Source organism: Nycticebus coucang, chromosome 16 (genome assembly GCF_027406575.1).
Source record: "Nycticebus coucang isolate mNycCou1 chromosome 16, mNycCou1.pri, whole genome shotgun sequence".
Lineage (NCBI taxonomy): Eukaryota > Metazoa > Chordata > Mammalia > Primates > Lorisidae > Nycticebus > Nycticebus coucang.
Window position 1 is genome coordinate 78,084,624 of NC_069795.1, and position 19,263 is coordinate 78,103,886.

A 19,263-nucleotide genomic window follows, 5' to 3' on the forward strand; every position below is an offset into this window, starting at 1 on the left:
GGCTGAGGACTGAGGACTGGGAGAGACAGTGCCTTTCTGTTTTGAGAACGGAAGTAGGAGGGCCAGGAAGATTGCATTCATGGTCCTCTTCCAGCAGCCTCTGCCCTGGAGGGCCGGGATCACAGTCGGATGCTCCCAGTGGATCTGTCACACACAAACTGACGTGGGAGCATTCGGATTCACATGGGCTGCCCTTCTTTCCACGTGAGGGGCGGCAGTCTTGAGGGTGTCAAGAATATATGCTCTTCGCGTTTAGACCATCGTAGGGAACTCTTCAATTGTTTTGGAGAATGCAGTTTTTCTTGGTTGTATTTTACAGTGTATTTGTAGGGCTGGCTTTAGGCCTTAAAAAAATACGGCCTTAAACTTCCGTTAGACAGTGACATTTCTTGAAAGCTTTCCCTGAGCATTGATTTGTCTGTCTACCTTCTGATCTCCAGGCCAAGGGATTATAAATTCTTGCATCTTCTGCTTGGGAACTGTTTTCGTCCTCATCATTGTTAATTTGATTCCCCATTTTCCTTTCAGTGATAAGCAAGGAAAATAATTGTAAAACTAAGGAACTCCTTAGAGAAAATTTAAGAACACTGTTTTTTGTCTGTGTATCTTATTTGGGTGTCTCTTGTATAAAATTGTACTTGGTTTGATTGCTGTTGTTGTTATTCATTTTTTAACTTTTTGTGTTCTGTGTAAGTTGAAGGACTCAGGAGACACACATGGATTGCCTGAGACAGCCTTACAGATTACTTTCCAGAACAGTGTAGCAAGTGAAGTAATTTTTAAAGTGCACTTTAGAAAGTTCTACTTTTTGTGATATTTTTATTAATATGAGTCAGCTATTTTTAAATGAAATAATCATGGCTTTTTTTGTCATAAAGAATGTAGCTTTGTGTTCCCTTGGTTTTACATTTTAAATTTGTTTTTTTAAAAAACAGTTGAGAGAAGTATTTGGAAATACAGCTGCTGGTGTTGGTCACAAACCACGTAATGTCTTTGTTTTTGAAATAAAGGAAACATTGAATATAAAATGAGGGAAGGATGCTGATTAAGTTGTATGAAATATTATAGTGACCTTTTTTAAAATTTGAATTTAGTACCAGTTCAGTTTTAGTTCAGGCATTAGAGATTTTCCGCCAACCACAGTGCTATGAGCTTGTAATTCCAGGACTGAGAGCAGAAGGATTTCTTGAGCCCAGGAATTTGAGGCTGATGAGTGTTATGATGGTGCCTGTGAATGGCCACTGCACCCCATCTTGGGTAGCGTCTCTAAAAAAGATAAGTAAATACAAAATAAAGGTATCTGAGATTTTCAAGCATTGTTTCCAGTACTCCAATTATTGTTGGTTGCAAATTGGGAAGAGATACTAAGATGTCAAGAACTCCAACATCTTGTATACATTTTGGGGACTAGATTTGATTTGCAAGAGATGGAAGAATACCAAGAAATAGATATTTCTTTATTCACATTCCCAATTTTTATAGTTATTCTACAGTTCTTTTACTGTAGATTTGTGCATTTGAAAATATTTCAGAATTCTTTATGTATATCCTAGATGTATAAGAGAAACTTGACTTACAAAAAGAGTATTGTGCATGTCATGAGTGATATATATTGAACCTCCCATCAAAACAGAAAATTTGTGAGGGCTAGGCTTGTTTTTTGATAGCAAGGCAGCTGCATTTGTAGTATCCTGATCTACTGTGCTGTCTTTAAACAAATTTCTATTTTTATTTTCCTTCACAAATGAATCTTGTGGCATTTTAAGTCTGGTGTGTATACTTCTTGGGTGCTGTAAAATTAATGCAAGATCTTGCTGAAGATAAACCCCTGCACTGTTCATGCTTTGAATGTTCCTTTTTCTATTAAATGGATGGGGAAAATATAGGGGGTCTTGTTAACAGCAGAAGAGAAGGATATTACAGTTGGAACATTTTCTTTAGTAATTTGAATGATCAGTGGTTACTTTTCCACTCCCATGAACATTTTTTGTTGTTTTTAGACATGTTTCATTGTATAATTTTGGGTTTCCCTTTTAGTTTTTTAAATACCAGTCTAAAATCAGCTTAAAGGTCAAAATCTTGTTCATCTAAAATTTTACAAGAATTTAAGTGTATCGTGTACTTTTTTTTTTTAAGTTGATAATTTACCTGTTTACCAACATTTGTTGAAGAAGTTTGAATTTGTTTGGGCCCTAAATTGTATTAGTTATATGTAATAGTTCTTTAGAATTTTATAAAACTTTTAATAAAAAATGTGCTTGTCCTTTAAACATAAGCTATTCCACTCAGGAATGAACATTTTGTTTAAAATACAAAATTAAATTAAATCTTTCTGGCTGGGCATGGTGGCTCATGCCTATAATCCTAGCACTTGAGAGATCGAGGCAGGTGGATTGACTGAGCTCACAGGTTTGAGACCAGCCTTAGCCAGAGCAAGACCTTGTCTCTGAAAATAGCTGGGCATTGTGGTGGGTGCCTATAGTCCCAGCTACTAGGGAGGCTGAGACAAGAGAATTGCTTGAGCCCAAGAATTTGAGCTTGCTGTGAAGTATGAGGTCACGACACTACCCAGGGCAATGAAGTGAGACTATGTCTCAAAAAAAAATTAAATCTTTCTGAATTGTCAAAGATTTTTGCCCTGTAGTGTTCAAATATAAAAATATTGGCCTTAGGCTCGGTGCCCGTAGCACACTGGTTCAGCGCCAGCCACATACACCAAAGGTAGCCGGTTCGAACCTGTCCCAGGCCAGCTAACCAACAATGACAACTGCAACAAAAAATAGCCAGGTGTTGAGGCAGGCACCTATAGTCCCAGCTACTTGAGAGGCTGAGGCAAGAGAATTGCTTGAGCCCAAGAGTTTGAGGTTGCTGTGAGCTGTGACGCCAGGGAAATCTACTGAGGGCAACATAGTGAGTGTGACCCTGTCTCAAAAAAAAAAAAAAAAATTGGCCTTAATAAGCTTTCAAACATCCTAGTTTTTATTTGATACCTGTTTAAAATCCTTTAACAATGTTAGTTGTACATCGTCCCCAAGATTTTTCACTTTCAGACATGATTCTTGTTCAATAACTTAGAATAAAATCTTTAACAAAAGAAAGTGTTTGTATAGGTCAAGAGCAATGGTTCACCCCTGTAATCCTAGCACTCTGGGAGGCCAAGGTGGGTAGATTGCTTGAGCTCACAAGTTAGAGACAAGTCTGAGCAAAAGCACAACTCCATCTCACCTAAAAATAGAAAAACTGAGGGAAGAGGATCGCTTGAGCCCAAGAGTTGGAGGATGTTATGAGCTGTGATGCCATGGCACTCTACCCAGGGCAACAGCTTGAGACTCTGTCTCAAAAAAAAAAAGAATAAATAAAAATAAGTTTGTGGGTGAAAACTTTTAATGAGGGGAAGAAGACATTGGACTACTGTATCCATACTTTGGTTATGTTGTGCTGTTAAGCAGTATCAATCCTGGCTGCTTTGTCACTTTACCTTCCTTCTGTGGAACAGATAAAGTTAGCAATTGATAACTTACCCATCGGATCTAAAGTGGGCAAGGGATATGGGGAAATATGTTTTTATTTTAGAAGTGGTAGAATGGAATTATAAAGTAATTTCATTATGAACCAAAAGACAGGAATCCTGATATTCCTCATTTCACTTTGTAGTTCTTCATTTAATGTAATATTAACTGAAGTTGAAGTAAATACAAGCTTTTATAATGTGCCTGACACAAAATAGTAGATATTTTGTATAGCTACTGTCTCATTTAAAACAGCTTGTGAAGCAGGAATTATTATTCTCATTTGCAAGTGTTTAAAAACACAGCAAACTGAATATTTTGGTAGGTTAATTGACTTTCTTAATGATGGACTTTCAAATGGTGCACCTAGATGTGAATTCACTGGTTTACTCTATAATTAAGCCAAAGGCTTTAATTGCATTAGTTAATTTGCATTGTTTATGGTATCTTTTATCCTACAGAAAATTTTTTATTTATTTTTGGAGACAGAGTGTCACTTTGTCGTTGCTCTGGGTAGAGTGCCATAGTATTACAGTTCACAACAACCTCAAACTTTTGGGCTCAAGTGATTCTCTTGCCTTAGTTTTTCTATTTTTAGTAGAGATGAGGTCTGCAGGCACACCACAGTGCCCTGCTAGTTTTTAGAGACAGGGTCCGCTCTTGCTCAGGCTGGTCTGGAACTCCTGAGCTCAAACATTTCACCCACTTCAGTCTTCCAGAGTGCTAGGATTGTAGGTGTGAGCCACTGCACTCCACTCTGTCATACAAAAATTTAAAAACTGGGCCAGGCGTGGTAGCTCAGGCCTGTTATTCTAGCACTCTGGGAGGCTGAGGCGGGTGGATTGCTTGAGCTCAGGACTTCCAGACCAGCCTGAGCAAGAGTGTGACCCTGTCTCTAAAAACTAGCAGGGCACTGTGGTGTGCCTGCAGACCCCATCTCTACTAAAAATAGAGGCCAAGGTGGTTGGATCGCCTGAGCTCACAGGTTGGAGACCAGCCTGAGCCAGAATGAGACCCTGTCTCTAAAAATAGTCAGGTGTTATGGTGGGCACCTGTAGTCCCAGCTGTTGGGGAGGCTGAGGCAAGAGAATCACTTAACCCCAAGAGTTAGAGGTTGCTGTGAGCCACGAGGCCATGGCACTCTACCAAGGGGGACAACGTGAGACTGTGTTTCAAAAAAAAAAAATTAAAAACTGGCTTTTGTGTATTGCCTAGAAAACCCTTTCCCATCCCACTATTATATATTTTTAAATCATTTTAATTTTTATAATCAAATTTTATTTTCTTCCTAATGAAAACCACTTGTCCTGATACCTTTGACTGAGAAAGATCCATCCTTTTCCCATTTAATTAAAGTGCTATACACATTTTTGTGATATCTGGTGCAATACACTTTTTCTTGATATTTAAAAAAAATTTATTGGCTATCTTGAATATTTAAGTAGTTTGTTCGGTTTCAGAAGACATTTGGCCTGTCTGTGTATTTTGGCCTTATTTAAAACTATTATGTAAAATTTCTTTCTTTTTTTTTTTTTTTTTGAGACAGAGTCTCAGGCTGTTTCCCTGGGTAGAGTGCTGTTGTGTCACAGCTTACAGCAACCTCAAACTCCTGGGCTTATGTGATTCTCTTGCCTCAGCCTCTCAGGTAGCTGAGACTACAGGTCCCTGCCACAGTGCCTGGCTATTTTTTTTTTTTGTTGTTGTTTCAATTGTCATTGCTGCTTTAGCTGGCTGGCCTAGACGGGATTTGAACCCACCAGCCTCAGTGTATGTGACCGGTGCTTACCCAGTGAGTCACGGGTGCTGCCTATTATGTAAAATTTCAATGATAATCTAACTATAAGCTGTTTACAAGAGATGTACTGTAGAATGAAAGACATGCTGGGAGGCTCAGGGTCCATAGCTCAGTGAGTAGGGCATGGGTCACATACACCAAGACTGGCAGGTTTGAGCCTAGCCGGCGCCTGCTAAACAACAATGACAACTACAACCCCCAAATAGCTGGGTGTTGTGGCGGGTGCCTGTAGTCCTAGCTACTCAGGAGGCTGAGGCAAGAGAATCACTTAAGCCCAAGATTTGGAGGTTACTGAGTTGCGATGCCATGCTTTCTACCAAGGGTGACATAGTGAGCCTCTGTCTCAAAAAAAAAAAAGACATGCTGGATATAGCGGCTCACATCTGTAATTCGAACACTCTGGGTGGCTCAGGTGGGAGGATCCCTTGAGCTCAGGAGTTCCAGACCAGACTGAGCAAGAGCTAGACTCTGTCTCTAGTAAAAATAGAACAAAATTAAGGATGTTGTGGCAGGCACCTCTAGTCCCAGCTACTCAGGAGGTTGAGGCAGGAGGATTGTTTGAGCCCAAGAGTTTGAGGTTACTATGAGTTGGCCTAGCTCCATGACACTATAGCTAGGAGAGAGAGAGAGACAGAGAGAGAGAAAAAGAGAGAGAGAGAGAGATAGATATTGAGATTAACTCTATCTCAAAAAGAAAAAAAAAATGGAAGCCATAAAGTAAAAGATAAACTATGCACTACTCAAAAGACAACTGATAGACTTTAAGACAAAAATTATAAGATATAAATGATAAAGAGTCAAGCTATATATAAGGAAGATGTAACAATTATAAACATGCAATTGTAAATATGTATGCATTTAGCAGAGCCCCAAGACCATGAAACAAAGTCAGACAGAATTGAAGGCAGAAATAGACAATTCAACAATCATAGTTAGAAACATAAATACTCTACTTCCAATAAAGTATAGAGCAACTAGGTAGATGACCAATAAAGACATAGAAGACATGACCAGCAAGACTTAATAGTCATTGAGGCAGCGCCTGTGGCTCAAAGGAATAGGGCGGGTGCCAGAGGTGGCAGGTTCAAACCCAGCCCTGGCCAAAAACTGCAAAAATAAATAAATAAATAAATAAAATAAAATAATAAAGACCCCAGAGCGGTGGTTCTCAACCTGTAGGTCAAGACCCCTTAAAAAAAAAAAAAAAAGACTTAGTAGTCATCTATGGAACGCTATACTCAACAACCAAAGTCACATTCTTTTCAAGTATACACGAAACATTCTCTAGCGTAGACTATGTTAGGCCATTAAACAAGCCTCAATAAATACAAAAGGACTGAAATCATACTAAATGTCTTCTGACCACAATGGAATGAAATTAGAAATCAATAACAAGGAGTTCTGAATAATTTTGCAAATATCTGGAAATTTAGCAACACACCTTAAAATAAAGAGTAATCAAAAATTCCATGGAAAATTAGGAAATGCTTTCAGATAAATGAGAAAAAAAAATACCGTCTGGGAGGCTGGGGCGAGAGGATTGCTTGAGGTCAGGAGTTCAAGACCAGTCTCAGCAAGAATGAGACTCTCTGTCCATACAAAATAGAAAAATTAGCAGGTCATGATGGCATGTGCCTATACTTTCATCTATTCCACAGGCTGGCGGGAGGATTGCTTGAGCCCAAGGATTTGAGATTGTAGTGAGCTATAATGACATCACTGCACTCTAGCCTGGGAGACAGAGCAATACCCTATCTACAAAAAAAGAGAGAAAAGCCCAAGCCAAAATGGCTTCTCTGGTGAGTTTTACCAAATGTTAAAAGGTAAATTACCAATAAGTTTTTCACATTGCTATATGAAATAGAAGAGGAGATTTCCCTTTCCATATCTCTAGTCCAGTATTACCCTACTACCAAAGCCAGGTAGTACATCAGAAGAAAACTACAGACCAGTGTCCCTTATGAATGTAGTTACAAAAATCCTCAACTAGCAAACTGAATATAGCAACATATAAAAAAGATTGTACACTATGACCAAGTCAAATTTTTCCTAGGCATGCAAAGTTGGTTTAATCAGAAACCAACCAGTATAATATACTATAATAATACGATAGAGGACAAAAATACTATAATAATCTCAATAGGAGCAGAAAGAACATTTGACAAAATTCAAAACACCGTTTCATGATAAAATTTGTAAATTAGGAACAGGGAACTTCCTTACCCTGATAAAGGACACCTATAAAACATCCTCAGCTAACTTCATGGTTAATGGTGAATGATTAAATGCGTCCTCCTAAAATAAGGAACAAGAGGCCTGATACCACTTCTTCTATTCAACACTTTAGTGGAGGATATTGCCAGAACAATTAGGAAGAAAGATAAATTAAAGGCACATGTAACAGAGAAAGAAATAAAACTGTTTCTATTTTTAGATGAAATATTTTGTACAGTCATCCATCTGCATCCATGGATTCTGCATCTGCAAGTCAACCAACCCTGGACTAAAAATATTTGGAAGAAAATTAAAATAACAATACAATAAAATAATACAGATTTTAAAATATAAAAACAATTTACATAGCATTTACATTGTTTTAGGTATTTCTAATAATCTAGAGATATTTAAAGTATACAGGAAGATATGCCTAGGTTATATGGAAATATGCCATTTTATTTATTTATTTATTTATTTATTTATTTTTTCCAAGAGAATTAAATCGTTTATTGATTACACATGATAATGGTAGATACACAAGCTTCATTCTCATCTGTAATTTTATCTGGTACCATTATTCAACTTAGATATATTGCATAGGATATGCCAACAATCACCTTTATAACCAATAATTCCATGATTTTCCTTGGATGACCCCTTTAAATGGTGAGCTTCAGGTCACAACAGTAACCCTCAGTTCAACTATACCAAGGTTTCTGAAGACAATGGCTTCTTCACCCAAGCAGGTTGTAAATGAATTTCAAATAGAACCTGGCATCACCCTGAAGGAATTCTAGCTTCACACTTTTGGAAAGTTTACCAAAATGGCTTCAGAGTAGACTAACTTTACACAGCACATTTAAAAAAAAAAAAAGACACATTTATTCAGCGTCATGATCAGACTATTACATTTAGCAATCAACAGCATGGGTGCAAAAAAAAAAAAATCTACATTAAAACCCTTTGTTGGAATGCTTTACACTTTCCACAGAACAGAAACTAAAATAACCTGTTATACAATTAGTCACAAATACAGTCCTCGAGTTTTTTGCCCATACACATGAGTATTGTCTAAAACATGTCTTCTTTGTAGCAGCTAGGCCCTGCCACCACTGTGCTTGGCTGAGTTCACAAATCTGTTGTAACCTGTAGCTTCCCTGTCACTTCTCTGGCTCTCCTCTCCTGCTAAGCTTTGTTTCCTGGGAATAATTAAAACCTTCTGCCACTGCCATAGCTACTGCTGCTACTGGAACCACCACAGCCACCTTGGTTTCGTGGTTTGGCAAAGTATTGGCCGCCACCACCATAAGGGCCAGAGCTTCTGCCTCCAAAATTTCCTCCCTTCATAGGTCCAAAATTTGATGACTGATTGTTGTAATTGCCAAAATCATTGTAACTTCCAACACCTCCAAAATTGCTTCCATCATTACCAAATCCATTGTAGCCATCCCCACTGCCACCATATCCACCACCACCATGGCTGCCACCAAAGCCACCACGACCACTGAAGTTTCCTCCACGGCCAAAGTTGTCGTTTCCACCAAAACCACCTCCACGACCCCCACCAAAGTTTCCAGAACCACTTCGACCTCTTTGGCTGGAGGAAGCACTAGCCATCTCTTGCTTTGACAGGGCTTTCCTTACTTCACAGTTGTGGCCATTCACAGTATGGTATTTCTGAATGACAATCTTATCCACAGAATCATGGTCATCAAACGTAACAAAAGCAAAGCCCCTCTTCTTGCCACTGCCTCGGTCAGTCATGATTTCAATCACTTCAATTTTCCCATACTGTTCAAAATAGTCTCTTAAGTGATGTTCTTCAGTATCTTCTTTAATGCCACCAACAAAGATCTTTTTCACAGTTAAGTGGGCACCAGGTCTTTGAGAATCCTCTCTGGAAACAGCTCTCTTTGGTTCCACAACTCTTCCATCCACTTTGTGTGGCCTTGCGTTCATTGCTGCATCCACCTCCTCCACGGTGGCGTATGTGACAAACCCAAAGCCCCTGGAGCGCTTGGTGTTCGGATCTCTCATTACCACGCAGTCTGTGAGCGTTCCCCATTGCTCAAAATGGCTCCTCAGACTCTCATCAGTCGTTTCAAAGCTCAACCCTCCAATGAATAGCTTCCGCAGCTGTTCAGGCTCTTTAGGAGACTCTGACTTAGACATGACGGCAGTGGGAAGAGAGACTTTAACAATGCTTCCTCGGCAGCGTCCACGGGCAGAAAGGAGTAAGCTAACGAACGTATCTATTTATTTTTGAGGCAGAGTCTCACTTTGTCCCATTTGGTAGAGTGCTGTGGCACCATAGCACATAGCAATGTCTAACTCTTGGGCTTAAGCTATTCTCTTGCCTCAGTCTCCCCTGTAGCTGGGACTATAGGTGCCCACCACAATGCTCGGCTATTTTTTTTGTTGCAGTTTGGCCAGGGCTGGGTTTGAACTCACCACCTCTGGTATATGAAGCTGGCGCCTTACTCCTTGAGCCACAGGCACCACCCTACGCCTGGCTATTTTTAGAGACGGGATCTCGCTCTGGCTCAGCCTGGTCTCACACCGGTGGGCTCAAGCAATCCACCCGCCTTCGCCTCCCAGAGTGCTGGGATTATAGGAGTGAGACACCTTGCCCAACCTAAATATGCCATTTTAAATAAGGATTTGAGCATCCAAAGATTTTGGTTTTGGGGAGGCTCTAATCCCCTGTGGGTGGTTACCAAGTGATGACTGTATATAGAAAATCCTAAGGAATCCGCAAAAAATCAACTATAGCTAGTAAGGTTAGCAAGACTGCAGGATATAAGATAACTTTATAAAAATCATTTATATTTCTGTATACTAGCTAAGAAAACCAATCCATTTGTAGTGGCATAAAAAAGAGTAAAATTCTTAGAAATAAAGAAGTGCAAGATCGTATACTGAAAACCGCATAACACCATTGAAAAAAATTAAGGACCTGGGTGGTGCCTATGGCTCAGTCGGTAAGGCGCCAGCCCCATATACCGAGGGTGGCGGGTTCAAACCCGGCCCCGGCCAAACTGCAACCAAAAAATAGCCGGGCGTTGTGGCGGGCGCCTGTAGTCCCAGCTACTCGGGCGGCTGAGGCAAGAGAATCGCTTAAGCCCAGGAGTTGGAGGTTGCTGTGAGCTGTGTGAGGCCACGGCACTCTACTGAGGGCCATAAAGTGAGACTCTGTCTCTACAAAAAAAAAAAAAATTAAGGACCTAAATAAATGGAAATACCTTCTATGTCCATAGACCAGAAGGCTTAATGTTGTTAAGATGGCAATACTCCCCAAATGGATCTATAAACTAAATACAATCTCTTTTAAAATTCTTACTGGTTTTCTTTGAAGACATTGGAAACCTGATCCTAAAATTCCTGTGGAAATGGGACCTAGAATAGCCAAAACAAACATGAAAAAAAGTGCAGTTGGAGGATTCACTTTCCGATTTCAAAACTTAGACTAAGTGATTTTTTTCGTTTTTTTTTGTAGAGACAGAGTCTTACTGTACCGCCCTCGGTAGAGTGCTGTGGCGTCACATGGCTCACAGCAACCTCTAACTCTTGGGCTTACATAATTCTCTTGCCTCAGTCTCCCAAGCAGCTGGGACTACAGGCGCCTGCCACAACGCCCGGCTATTTTTTTATTGCAGTTTGGCCGGGGCTGGGTTTGAACCCGCCACCCTTGGCATATGGGGCCAGCGCCCTACTCACTGAGCCACAGGCGCCGCCAGACACAGTGATTTTAATGAAGACAGTATGGTACTGGCACGAGGATAGACAAATACACATACATCAGTGAAATAGAATTGAGAGTCCAGAAATAAATCCTTATGTTATGGTCAATCAGTTTGTGATGGGAGAGAATTCAGTGGAGGAAAGAATAGCCTGTTCGACAAATGGTGCTATGGACAACTGAATATCCACATGGAAAATTATAAAGTTAGGGCCCTACCTTATGCCGTAGGCAAAAAAATTAACTCAAAATGGAACATAGATACAAATGTAAGACCTGAAACAATAAAACTCTTAGAGCAGTGGTTCTCAACCTTCCTAATGCCACGACCTTTTAATTCAGTTCCTGTGTGTCATGACCCACAGGTTGAGAACCGCTGTCTTAGAGGAAAACATAAAGTTAAATCTTTGTGACCTTGAATCAGGCCATGGTTTCTCAGATATAATATCTTAAAGTACAAGCAACCAAAGAAAAGATTGATCAATTATATTTCATCAAAATTAAAAACATGTGCTTCAAAGGACACATCAAGAACATTAAAAGGCAATCTACAAAATGGGAGAAGAAACTTGCAAATTATACCTGGTAAGGGATTTGTATCCAGAGAGTATAAAGCTTTACAGTTAAAAGACAACCCAATTAAAAGGCAATGATGTTAGTAAAAGTTTCTTCGGAGAGCACATACAAATGGTCAATAAGCACATGTAAATATATTCATTGTTAATAACCAACAATGCAAATAAGTGCAAATAAAAACCATGATGAAATACCACTTCATACCCACTAGGAGGGGTATACTGGAAAAGACAGACATTAACCAATGTTGGCAAGAATGTGGAGCTACTGGAACCCTCATACATTGCCCATCGGGATGTAAAATGATGCAGCCACTTTGGAAAACAGTTGGCAGTTCCTAAAAAGTTAAATGGAGTTACTGAATGTCTCAGGCTTTCCATTTCTAGGTTTCTACCCAGGGAAATTGAAAACATGCCCACAAATCTTTGTACATGGATGTTCATAGTAGCATTATGCATAGCCAAAAAGTGAACCCACCCTGCATGGAGAATGGGTAATTAAAATATGGAGAATCTAAGCAATGGGATATTACTCAGTTATAAAATAGAGTGAAGTACTGATATGTGGTATGATATGGAGGAACCTTAAAGACTTGCTAAATGAACACACGAGATACAAAACTACATATTATATAATTTTATTTAAATGAAATGTCTAGAATTGGCAAATCCATAGAGATTAGTGGTTTCCAGGGGCTGTTGGAAGGGGAAATGGGGAGTGATTGCTAATGGTTATAGAGTTTCTTTTGGAGTAATGAAGATTTTTCTGAAGTTAGGTAGTTAATGGTTATAGAACTCTGAATATATTAAAACTCACTAGGTTGTATGTCTTAAAATAATTAATTTTATATTTTATATAAAAAAATTTTATATCTCATTGCTGTTACTAGAGATTTGAAGCATAGAATATTTACCATGAAATATGGTAAATAGATAGAATAGAAAATATATATTGAGTCCCCATATTCCTCTACCCTGTCTTAACAATTATTAATACCTCTCCATTTCCCCATATGATTTTGAAGTAAGTCTCAGACAGTGTATAATTCCATTGGTATTTACATATGTATCTCTAAAAAGATAAGGACTTTATAAAATTATATAACCACACACTATTATCACATCAGAAAAAAGTAACAGTTCCTTAATATTATCAGTTATCCATCAGATAAACTTCATAGCTTATGTAGGGTTTATTTTGGGCCTTTTATTATGTTAGAGGATTTTGTCTCTTCCCTACCAAGTGAATTTCTTTTCCCACAATCTGATGATAGATTAGATAATCCCTGTAGACTGTAGATCATCTTGGAAGAAACAAATCATCAGTCAGAGAACATTATTTGTTAGTCATACATTGACTCTTTTGAACCTATTATTTTCATATCTTTCTTTTTTCCAGGAATGTCTAGTATAAGAGGATTTTTTTTTTTTTTTTTGAGACAAAGTCTCACTTTGTTGCCCTTGGTAGAATACTGTTGTGTCACAGCTCACAGCAACATCAAACTCTTGGGCTCAAGAGATTCCTTTGCCTCAGCCTCCTAAGTAGCTGAGACTACAGGTGCCCACCACAATGCCTGGGTATTTTTACAGATGGGATCTTGTGCTTGCTCAGGCTGGTCTTGAACTTGTGAGCTCAGGTGATCTACCTGCCTCGGCCTCCCAGAGTGCTAAGATTATAGGCGTGAGCCACTGTGCTGGGCCCTGGTATAGGATAATATTATTTTCATACTTCTCATCTTCCTCTCTAACCTAAACTGGTTGCTTTCTTGGTATTTTGCACTTAAAAAACATTTGCTTTTGGTTATGGAAAATTTCAAATATGTACAAATTACACAAAATATTAATGACTCCTTATTTATTTATTTTTACATTTCAGTTTAATATGAGGGTACATACAATTAGGTTACATGGTTTGCATTTCTAAGGTAAAGTCCAAGTTATAGCTGTATCTTTCACCTAGGAAGTGTGCCATGAGCCTGTACATTGTATCTGTTGGGTGGGAACTTACTGAACCTTCTCCCCATCTTCCCTCTTTTTGAATTTAGTTGAGTTTTTCTCTCATATGAGCACATAGTAGTTGTTAATCTACTAGTTTCAAACATGTGATGCTTGTTTTTCCATTCTTGTGATAGTTTACTTAGGCCAGTGTTCTCCCAAATCCTTCCAGGTTGTTATAAAAGATACAAAGTCTCCATCTTTTTTATGGCTGAATAGTATTCCATGGTATATATACACTACTGTTTATTAATCCATTCATGGGTTGGAGGGCACTTGGGTTGTTTCCACATCTTTGCAATTGCAAATTGAGCTGCTATAAACATTTGAGTGCAAATATTATTATGGTAAAATGACCCTTTTGGGTAGATACCTAGTAATGGGATTGCAGGATCAAATGGAAGATCTACTTTTAGTTCTTTAAGGACTCTTTGTATTACTTTTCATAAAAGCTTTGCTAATCTGGGTGGCGCCTGTGGCTCAGTGAGTAGGGCGCCGGCCCCGTATACCGAGGGTGGTGGGTTCTAACCCAGCCCCGGCTGAACTGCAACCAAAAAATAGCCGGGCGTTGTGGCAGGTGCCTGCAGTCCCAGCTACTTGGGAGGCTGAGGCAAGGGAATCGCCTAAGCCCAAGAGCTAGAGGTTGCTGTGAGTCCTGTGACATCATGGCACTCTACCGAGGGTGTGGTAAAGTGAGACTCTGTCTCTACAAAAAAAAAAAAAAAAAAAAAAGCTTTGCTAATTTGCCATCCCACTGACAGTACATGAGTGTTCCCTTCTCTCCAAACCCATTCCAGCATCTGTTGTTTTGGGACCTCGTGATGTGGGCTATTCTCACTGGGGTTAGGTGATATCTCAAAGTGGTTTTGATTTACATTACATTTCTTTGATAATTAGAGACAGTGAGCACTTTTTTATGTGTTTGTTGGCCATTCATCTATCCTCATGAAAAAAGATTCTGTTCATATACCTTATCTAGTTTTTAATGGGGTTGTTTGCTATTTTCTTGTTGATTTGCTTGAGTTCTTTGTAGATTCTGGTTATTAGCTCTTTGTCAGAATAGCGTGGGAATATTTTCTTTTTTTATTGTAGAGACAGAGTCTCACTGTACCGCCCTCTACCGGGTAGAGTGCCGTGGCATCACATGGCTCACAGCAACCTCTAACTCTTGGGCTTACGGCTCACAGCAACCTCTAACTCTTGGGCTTACGCGATTCTCTTGCCTCAGGGGAATATTTTCTATTCTGAAGGTTGTCTCTGCTTTGTTGATTGTGTTAAATACCCAGTTTAAATAAATATCAATATTGTATCATTCTTGTTTCATCTATGTTTCTAACCTTCCTCCCCATCATCATCATCATCATTTTGAGACAGAATCTCACTCTGTTGCCCCAGGCTAGAGTGCCATGGCATCAGCCTAGCTTAGAGCAACCTCAAATTCTTGGGTTCAACTGATCCTCCTACCTCAGCCCCCTGAATAAGATGGGACTATAATCACCTTCCACACTCACAGCTAATTTTTCTATTTTTAGTAGAGATGGGGTCTTGCTCTTGCTGAGGCTGGTCTTAAACTCTTGAGCTCAAGTGATCTTCCTGCGTTGGCCTGCCAGGGTGCTAGGATTATAGGCATGAGTCACCATGCTGGGCTTCCCTTCGTTATTATTCATAGTTTTTTTTTTTTCATGAGATAAGACTTACATACATTGAAATGCATAATTGCATATTATGTGTTAACTTATACCTCTATTACCAGATAGAATATTTTCCATCTTCCCAGATTGCTTTCCCTACCACCCAGAAACAACCACTGTTCTGATTATTTTTTAAACTTAGATTAGTTTTGCCTACTGGAGAAGATTATACATAGGATCTTGCAGTTTATAAAACAGATCATTATTCTCAACCTTTTGGTACTTTTACTTAGCATTTTATCTATAAGATTCATTTGTGTTATTCTGTGTCAGTAGCTTATTCTTATTGCTATGTAATATTCCTTTGTGAATATACCATAATTTCTTTATCCCCTCTCCTGTTGATAGATTGTTTGGCTATTGTGAATAACATTATGAATATTCTTGTACCATTCTTTTTGTTATGGTTGGATTTTTATTTCTCTTAAGATAAATATCTAGAAGTTGAATTGCTGTGTCAAAGGGCAAATATATGTTTAACTTTATAAGAAATTGGTGATGGCTTATGCTTGTAATTCTAGGACTCCAGGGAGCCAAGGTGGGAAGATTGCTCAGGAGTTTAAAATCAGCCTGGACAAAGATGAGATCCCTTTTCTACAAAAAATTAAAATACTAGCCTAGCACAATGCCTGTAGTCCAGCTACTTGGAGGCTGAGGCAGGAGGATCACTTGAACCCATGAGTTTGAGGTCGCAGTGACCTATGGTGATGCCATTGCACTCTAGCCCAGGCAACAGAGTAAGGCTATGTCTCAAAAAAAAAAAATCCTATGTAAGAAACTGCCAAACTTCATTCCCCAGTGATGGTACCGTTTACATATCTGCCAACAATAGAGGGTTCCTATTGTTTCATATCCTCACCAGCATTTAATGCTGTCTCTATTTTACTCATTATGAGAGTGTATAATGTATCTGTGTGTGTTTAATAATAGTCATGTGCTGCTTAATAATGGGCACATTGAGAAATGCATCATTGGGTTATTTTGTTGGGTGAACATCACAGGGTGTACTTACACAAACCTAGAGGGTATATACCCTGCTACATTCGTAGATTATATACAGTATATAGGATACAAACCTATAGCATGTTACTGTACTGAATACTGGACACAGTTATAATACAGTGGTGTTTGTGTATCTAAACATACCTAAACATGGAAAGGTGTGGTAAAGATATATTATAATCTTATGGGATCACCATTGTATTTATGTAGTCTATAATGGACTGAAATGTCCTCATTATTGTATATGTATGTGTGTATAAATTTTTGGTTTATCTATACACACACACAAGTATACTTAATTTAATGCATTGTTGCTATTATAATTATTTTTTTTGGCCCTCAGTAGAGTGCCGTGACATCATAACTCACAGCAACCTCAAACTCTTGGGCTTAAGTGATTCTCTTGCGTCAGCCTCCCCAGTAGCTGGGACTACAGGTGCCCACCACAATGCCCAGCTATTTTTTTGTTGCAGTTGTCATTGTTGTTTAGCTGGCCTGGGCTGGGTTTGAACCTACCACCCTCAGTATATGTGGCCGGCGCCATAACCACGGTGCTACAGGCACCAAGCTATTTTGAACAGTTATCTGTTAGATGAATTAAGAATAAGAAACATAAGTTTTTATTTTATTTTCATTTATTTATTCGCAAATGCTCTTCCTTTCTTTATGTAGATCCAAGTTTCTGACCTATATCGTTTTCCTTCTCTGAACTTTTTAACATTTCATGTAGGTCTATTGAGAATATATTCCTTCAGTTTTTGTTTGTCTGGAAAAGTCTTTCTTCACACTTGAAGGATAATTTGCAGGGTACAGAATTCTAGGTGGGCGTTCTTTTTCTCTCAACGCTTTAAATATTTTACCCTCTTCTTGCTTGCATGGTTTCTGAGAAGTTGGATGTCATTCTTATCTTTGCTCCTCTATGGTAAGGTATATTTATTCTCTGGCTTCCTTCAAGGTTGGATATGATATGCCTAGGTGTAGGGTATTTCTGGTTTTCATTTTTGACATTTACCCTGCTTGGTGTTCTTTGAGCTTCCCATGTTTGTGTTTTGGTGTCTGTTGTTAATGTGGGGGATATTCTGTCTATTGTATCAAATATTGTATCCGTTCCCTTTTCTCTTCTGCTGTTCCAAGCATGTGAATTTTATACCGTTGGTATTTTTTCCACAGTTCTTGGGTAGTATGTCCTGTTTTTTATCCTTTCTCTTTGCTTTTCAGTCTTTAACGTTTTTATTGTCATAAGAGATTCCTTTCTCAGCTTTGTCCAGTCTACTGATGAGCCTATCAAAAGATTCTTTTTTTTGAGACAGAGTCTCAAGCTGTTGTCCTGGGTAGAGTGCTGTGGCGTCACAGCTCACAGCACCCTCAAACTCTTGGTTTTAAGTGATTCTCTTGCCTCAGCCTCCCAAGTAGCTGGGACTACAGGCACCGGCCACAACGCCTGGCTATTTTTTTTTTTTTTTGCAGTTTTTTGGCCGGGGCTGGGTTTGAACCCGCCACCTCCAGCATATGGGGCCACCGCCCTACCCCTTTGAGCCACAGGTGCTGCCCTTTATTTTTTTTGAGACAGAGTTTGACTTTGTTGCCCTCGGTAGAGTGCTGTAGCATCACAGCTTACAGCTACCTCCAACTCCTGGGCTTAAGCGATTCTCTTGCCTCAGCCTCATGAGTAGCTGGGACTAAAGGTGCCCGCCGCAACGCCCGGCTATTTTTTGTTGCCCGGGCTAGGTTTGAACCCACCACCCTCCGTATATGGGGCCGGTGCCCTACCCACTGAGCCACAGACACCGCCAGCCTGGCCATTTTTTTTTTGTTGTTGTTGTTGTTGTAGTTGTCATTGTTGTTTAATCTGGCCTGGGCTGGGTTCGAACCCACCAGCCTAAGTGTATGTGGCCGATGCTATACCCACTGTGCTACGGGCGCTGAGCCAAATATTCTTTTTTATAAATTTTTAAAATTTTTTATTTCTTTTTATTAAATCATAGCTGTGTACATTAATGCAACCATGGGGTGCAATGTGCTGTTTTTTTTTTTTTGGGTGGGGGACAGAGTCTCACCTTGTCACCCTCAGTAGAGTGCGGTGGCATCACAGCTCATAGCAACCTCCAGCTCTTGGGCTAGGACGATTCTCTTGCCTCAGCCTCCTGAGTACCTGGGACTACAGGCGCCCCCCACAATGCCTGGCTATTTTTGTTGCAGTTGCCATCATTGTTTTAGCTGGCCGGGCTGGGTTCGAACCCGTCACCCTCGGTATATGAGACTGGCACCCTACCCACTGAGCCACAGGTGCCACCCAATGTGCTGGTTTATATACAATTTGAAATGTTTTCATCAAACTGGTTAACATAGCCTTCATGGCATTTTCTTAGTTATTGTGTTAAGACATTTATATTCTACATTTAGTAAGTTTCACATTATGTATATTTTACTATTAATGTTTTTTTTTTTGTTGTTTTTTTTAGAGACAGAGTCTCATGTTATTGCCCTCCATAACAGCTCGCAGCAGCCTCCAACTTCTGGGCTTAGGCGATTCTCTTGCCTCAGCTTCCTAAGTAGCTGGGAGTACAGGCGTCCACCATACGCCCGGCTATTTTTTTGTTGCAGTTTGGTTGGGGCAGGGTTTGAACCCACCACCCACTGAGCCACAGGCATTGCCCCTAGTATTAATGTTTTTTTTTTTTTTTTTAAGACAGAGACTCACTCTGTTGCCCCAGGCTAGAGTGACTGGGCTAGATTGCCC

The 19,263-nt window shown here is 39.5% G+C and overlaps 2 protein-coding genes across 3 annotated transcripts in view; one reads left to right on the plus strand and one right to left on the minus strand.

Moving 5' to 3' along the window:
* The window catches only part of ACAP2 (ArfGAP with coiled-coil, ankyrin repeat and PH domains 2), a 165,206-nt gene that overhangs the window by 1,897 nt on the left and 144,046 nt on the right, over positions 1-19,263 (plus strand). The gene's annotated exons all lie outside the window — the stretch shown is intronic.
* LOC128567339 (heterogeneous nuclear ribonucleoprotein A1-like) lies at positions 8,395-9,769 on the minus strand. The gene has a single exon (XM_053564549.1). It carries the CDS (start codon positions 9,691-9,693, stop codon positions 8,731-8,733), a length of 963 nt encoding a protein of 320 aa, XP_053420524.1. The 5' UTR covers positions 9,694-9,769; the 3' UTR covers positions 8,395-8,730.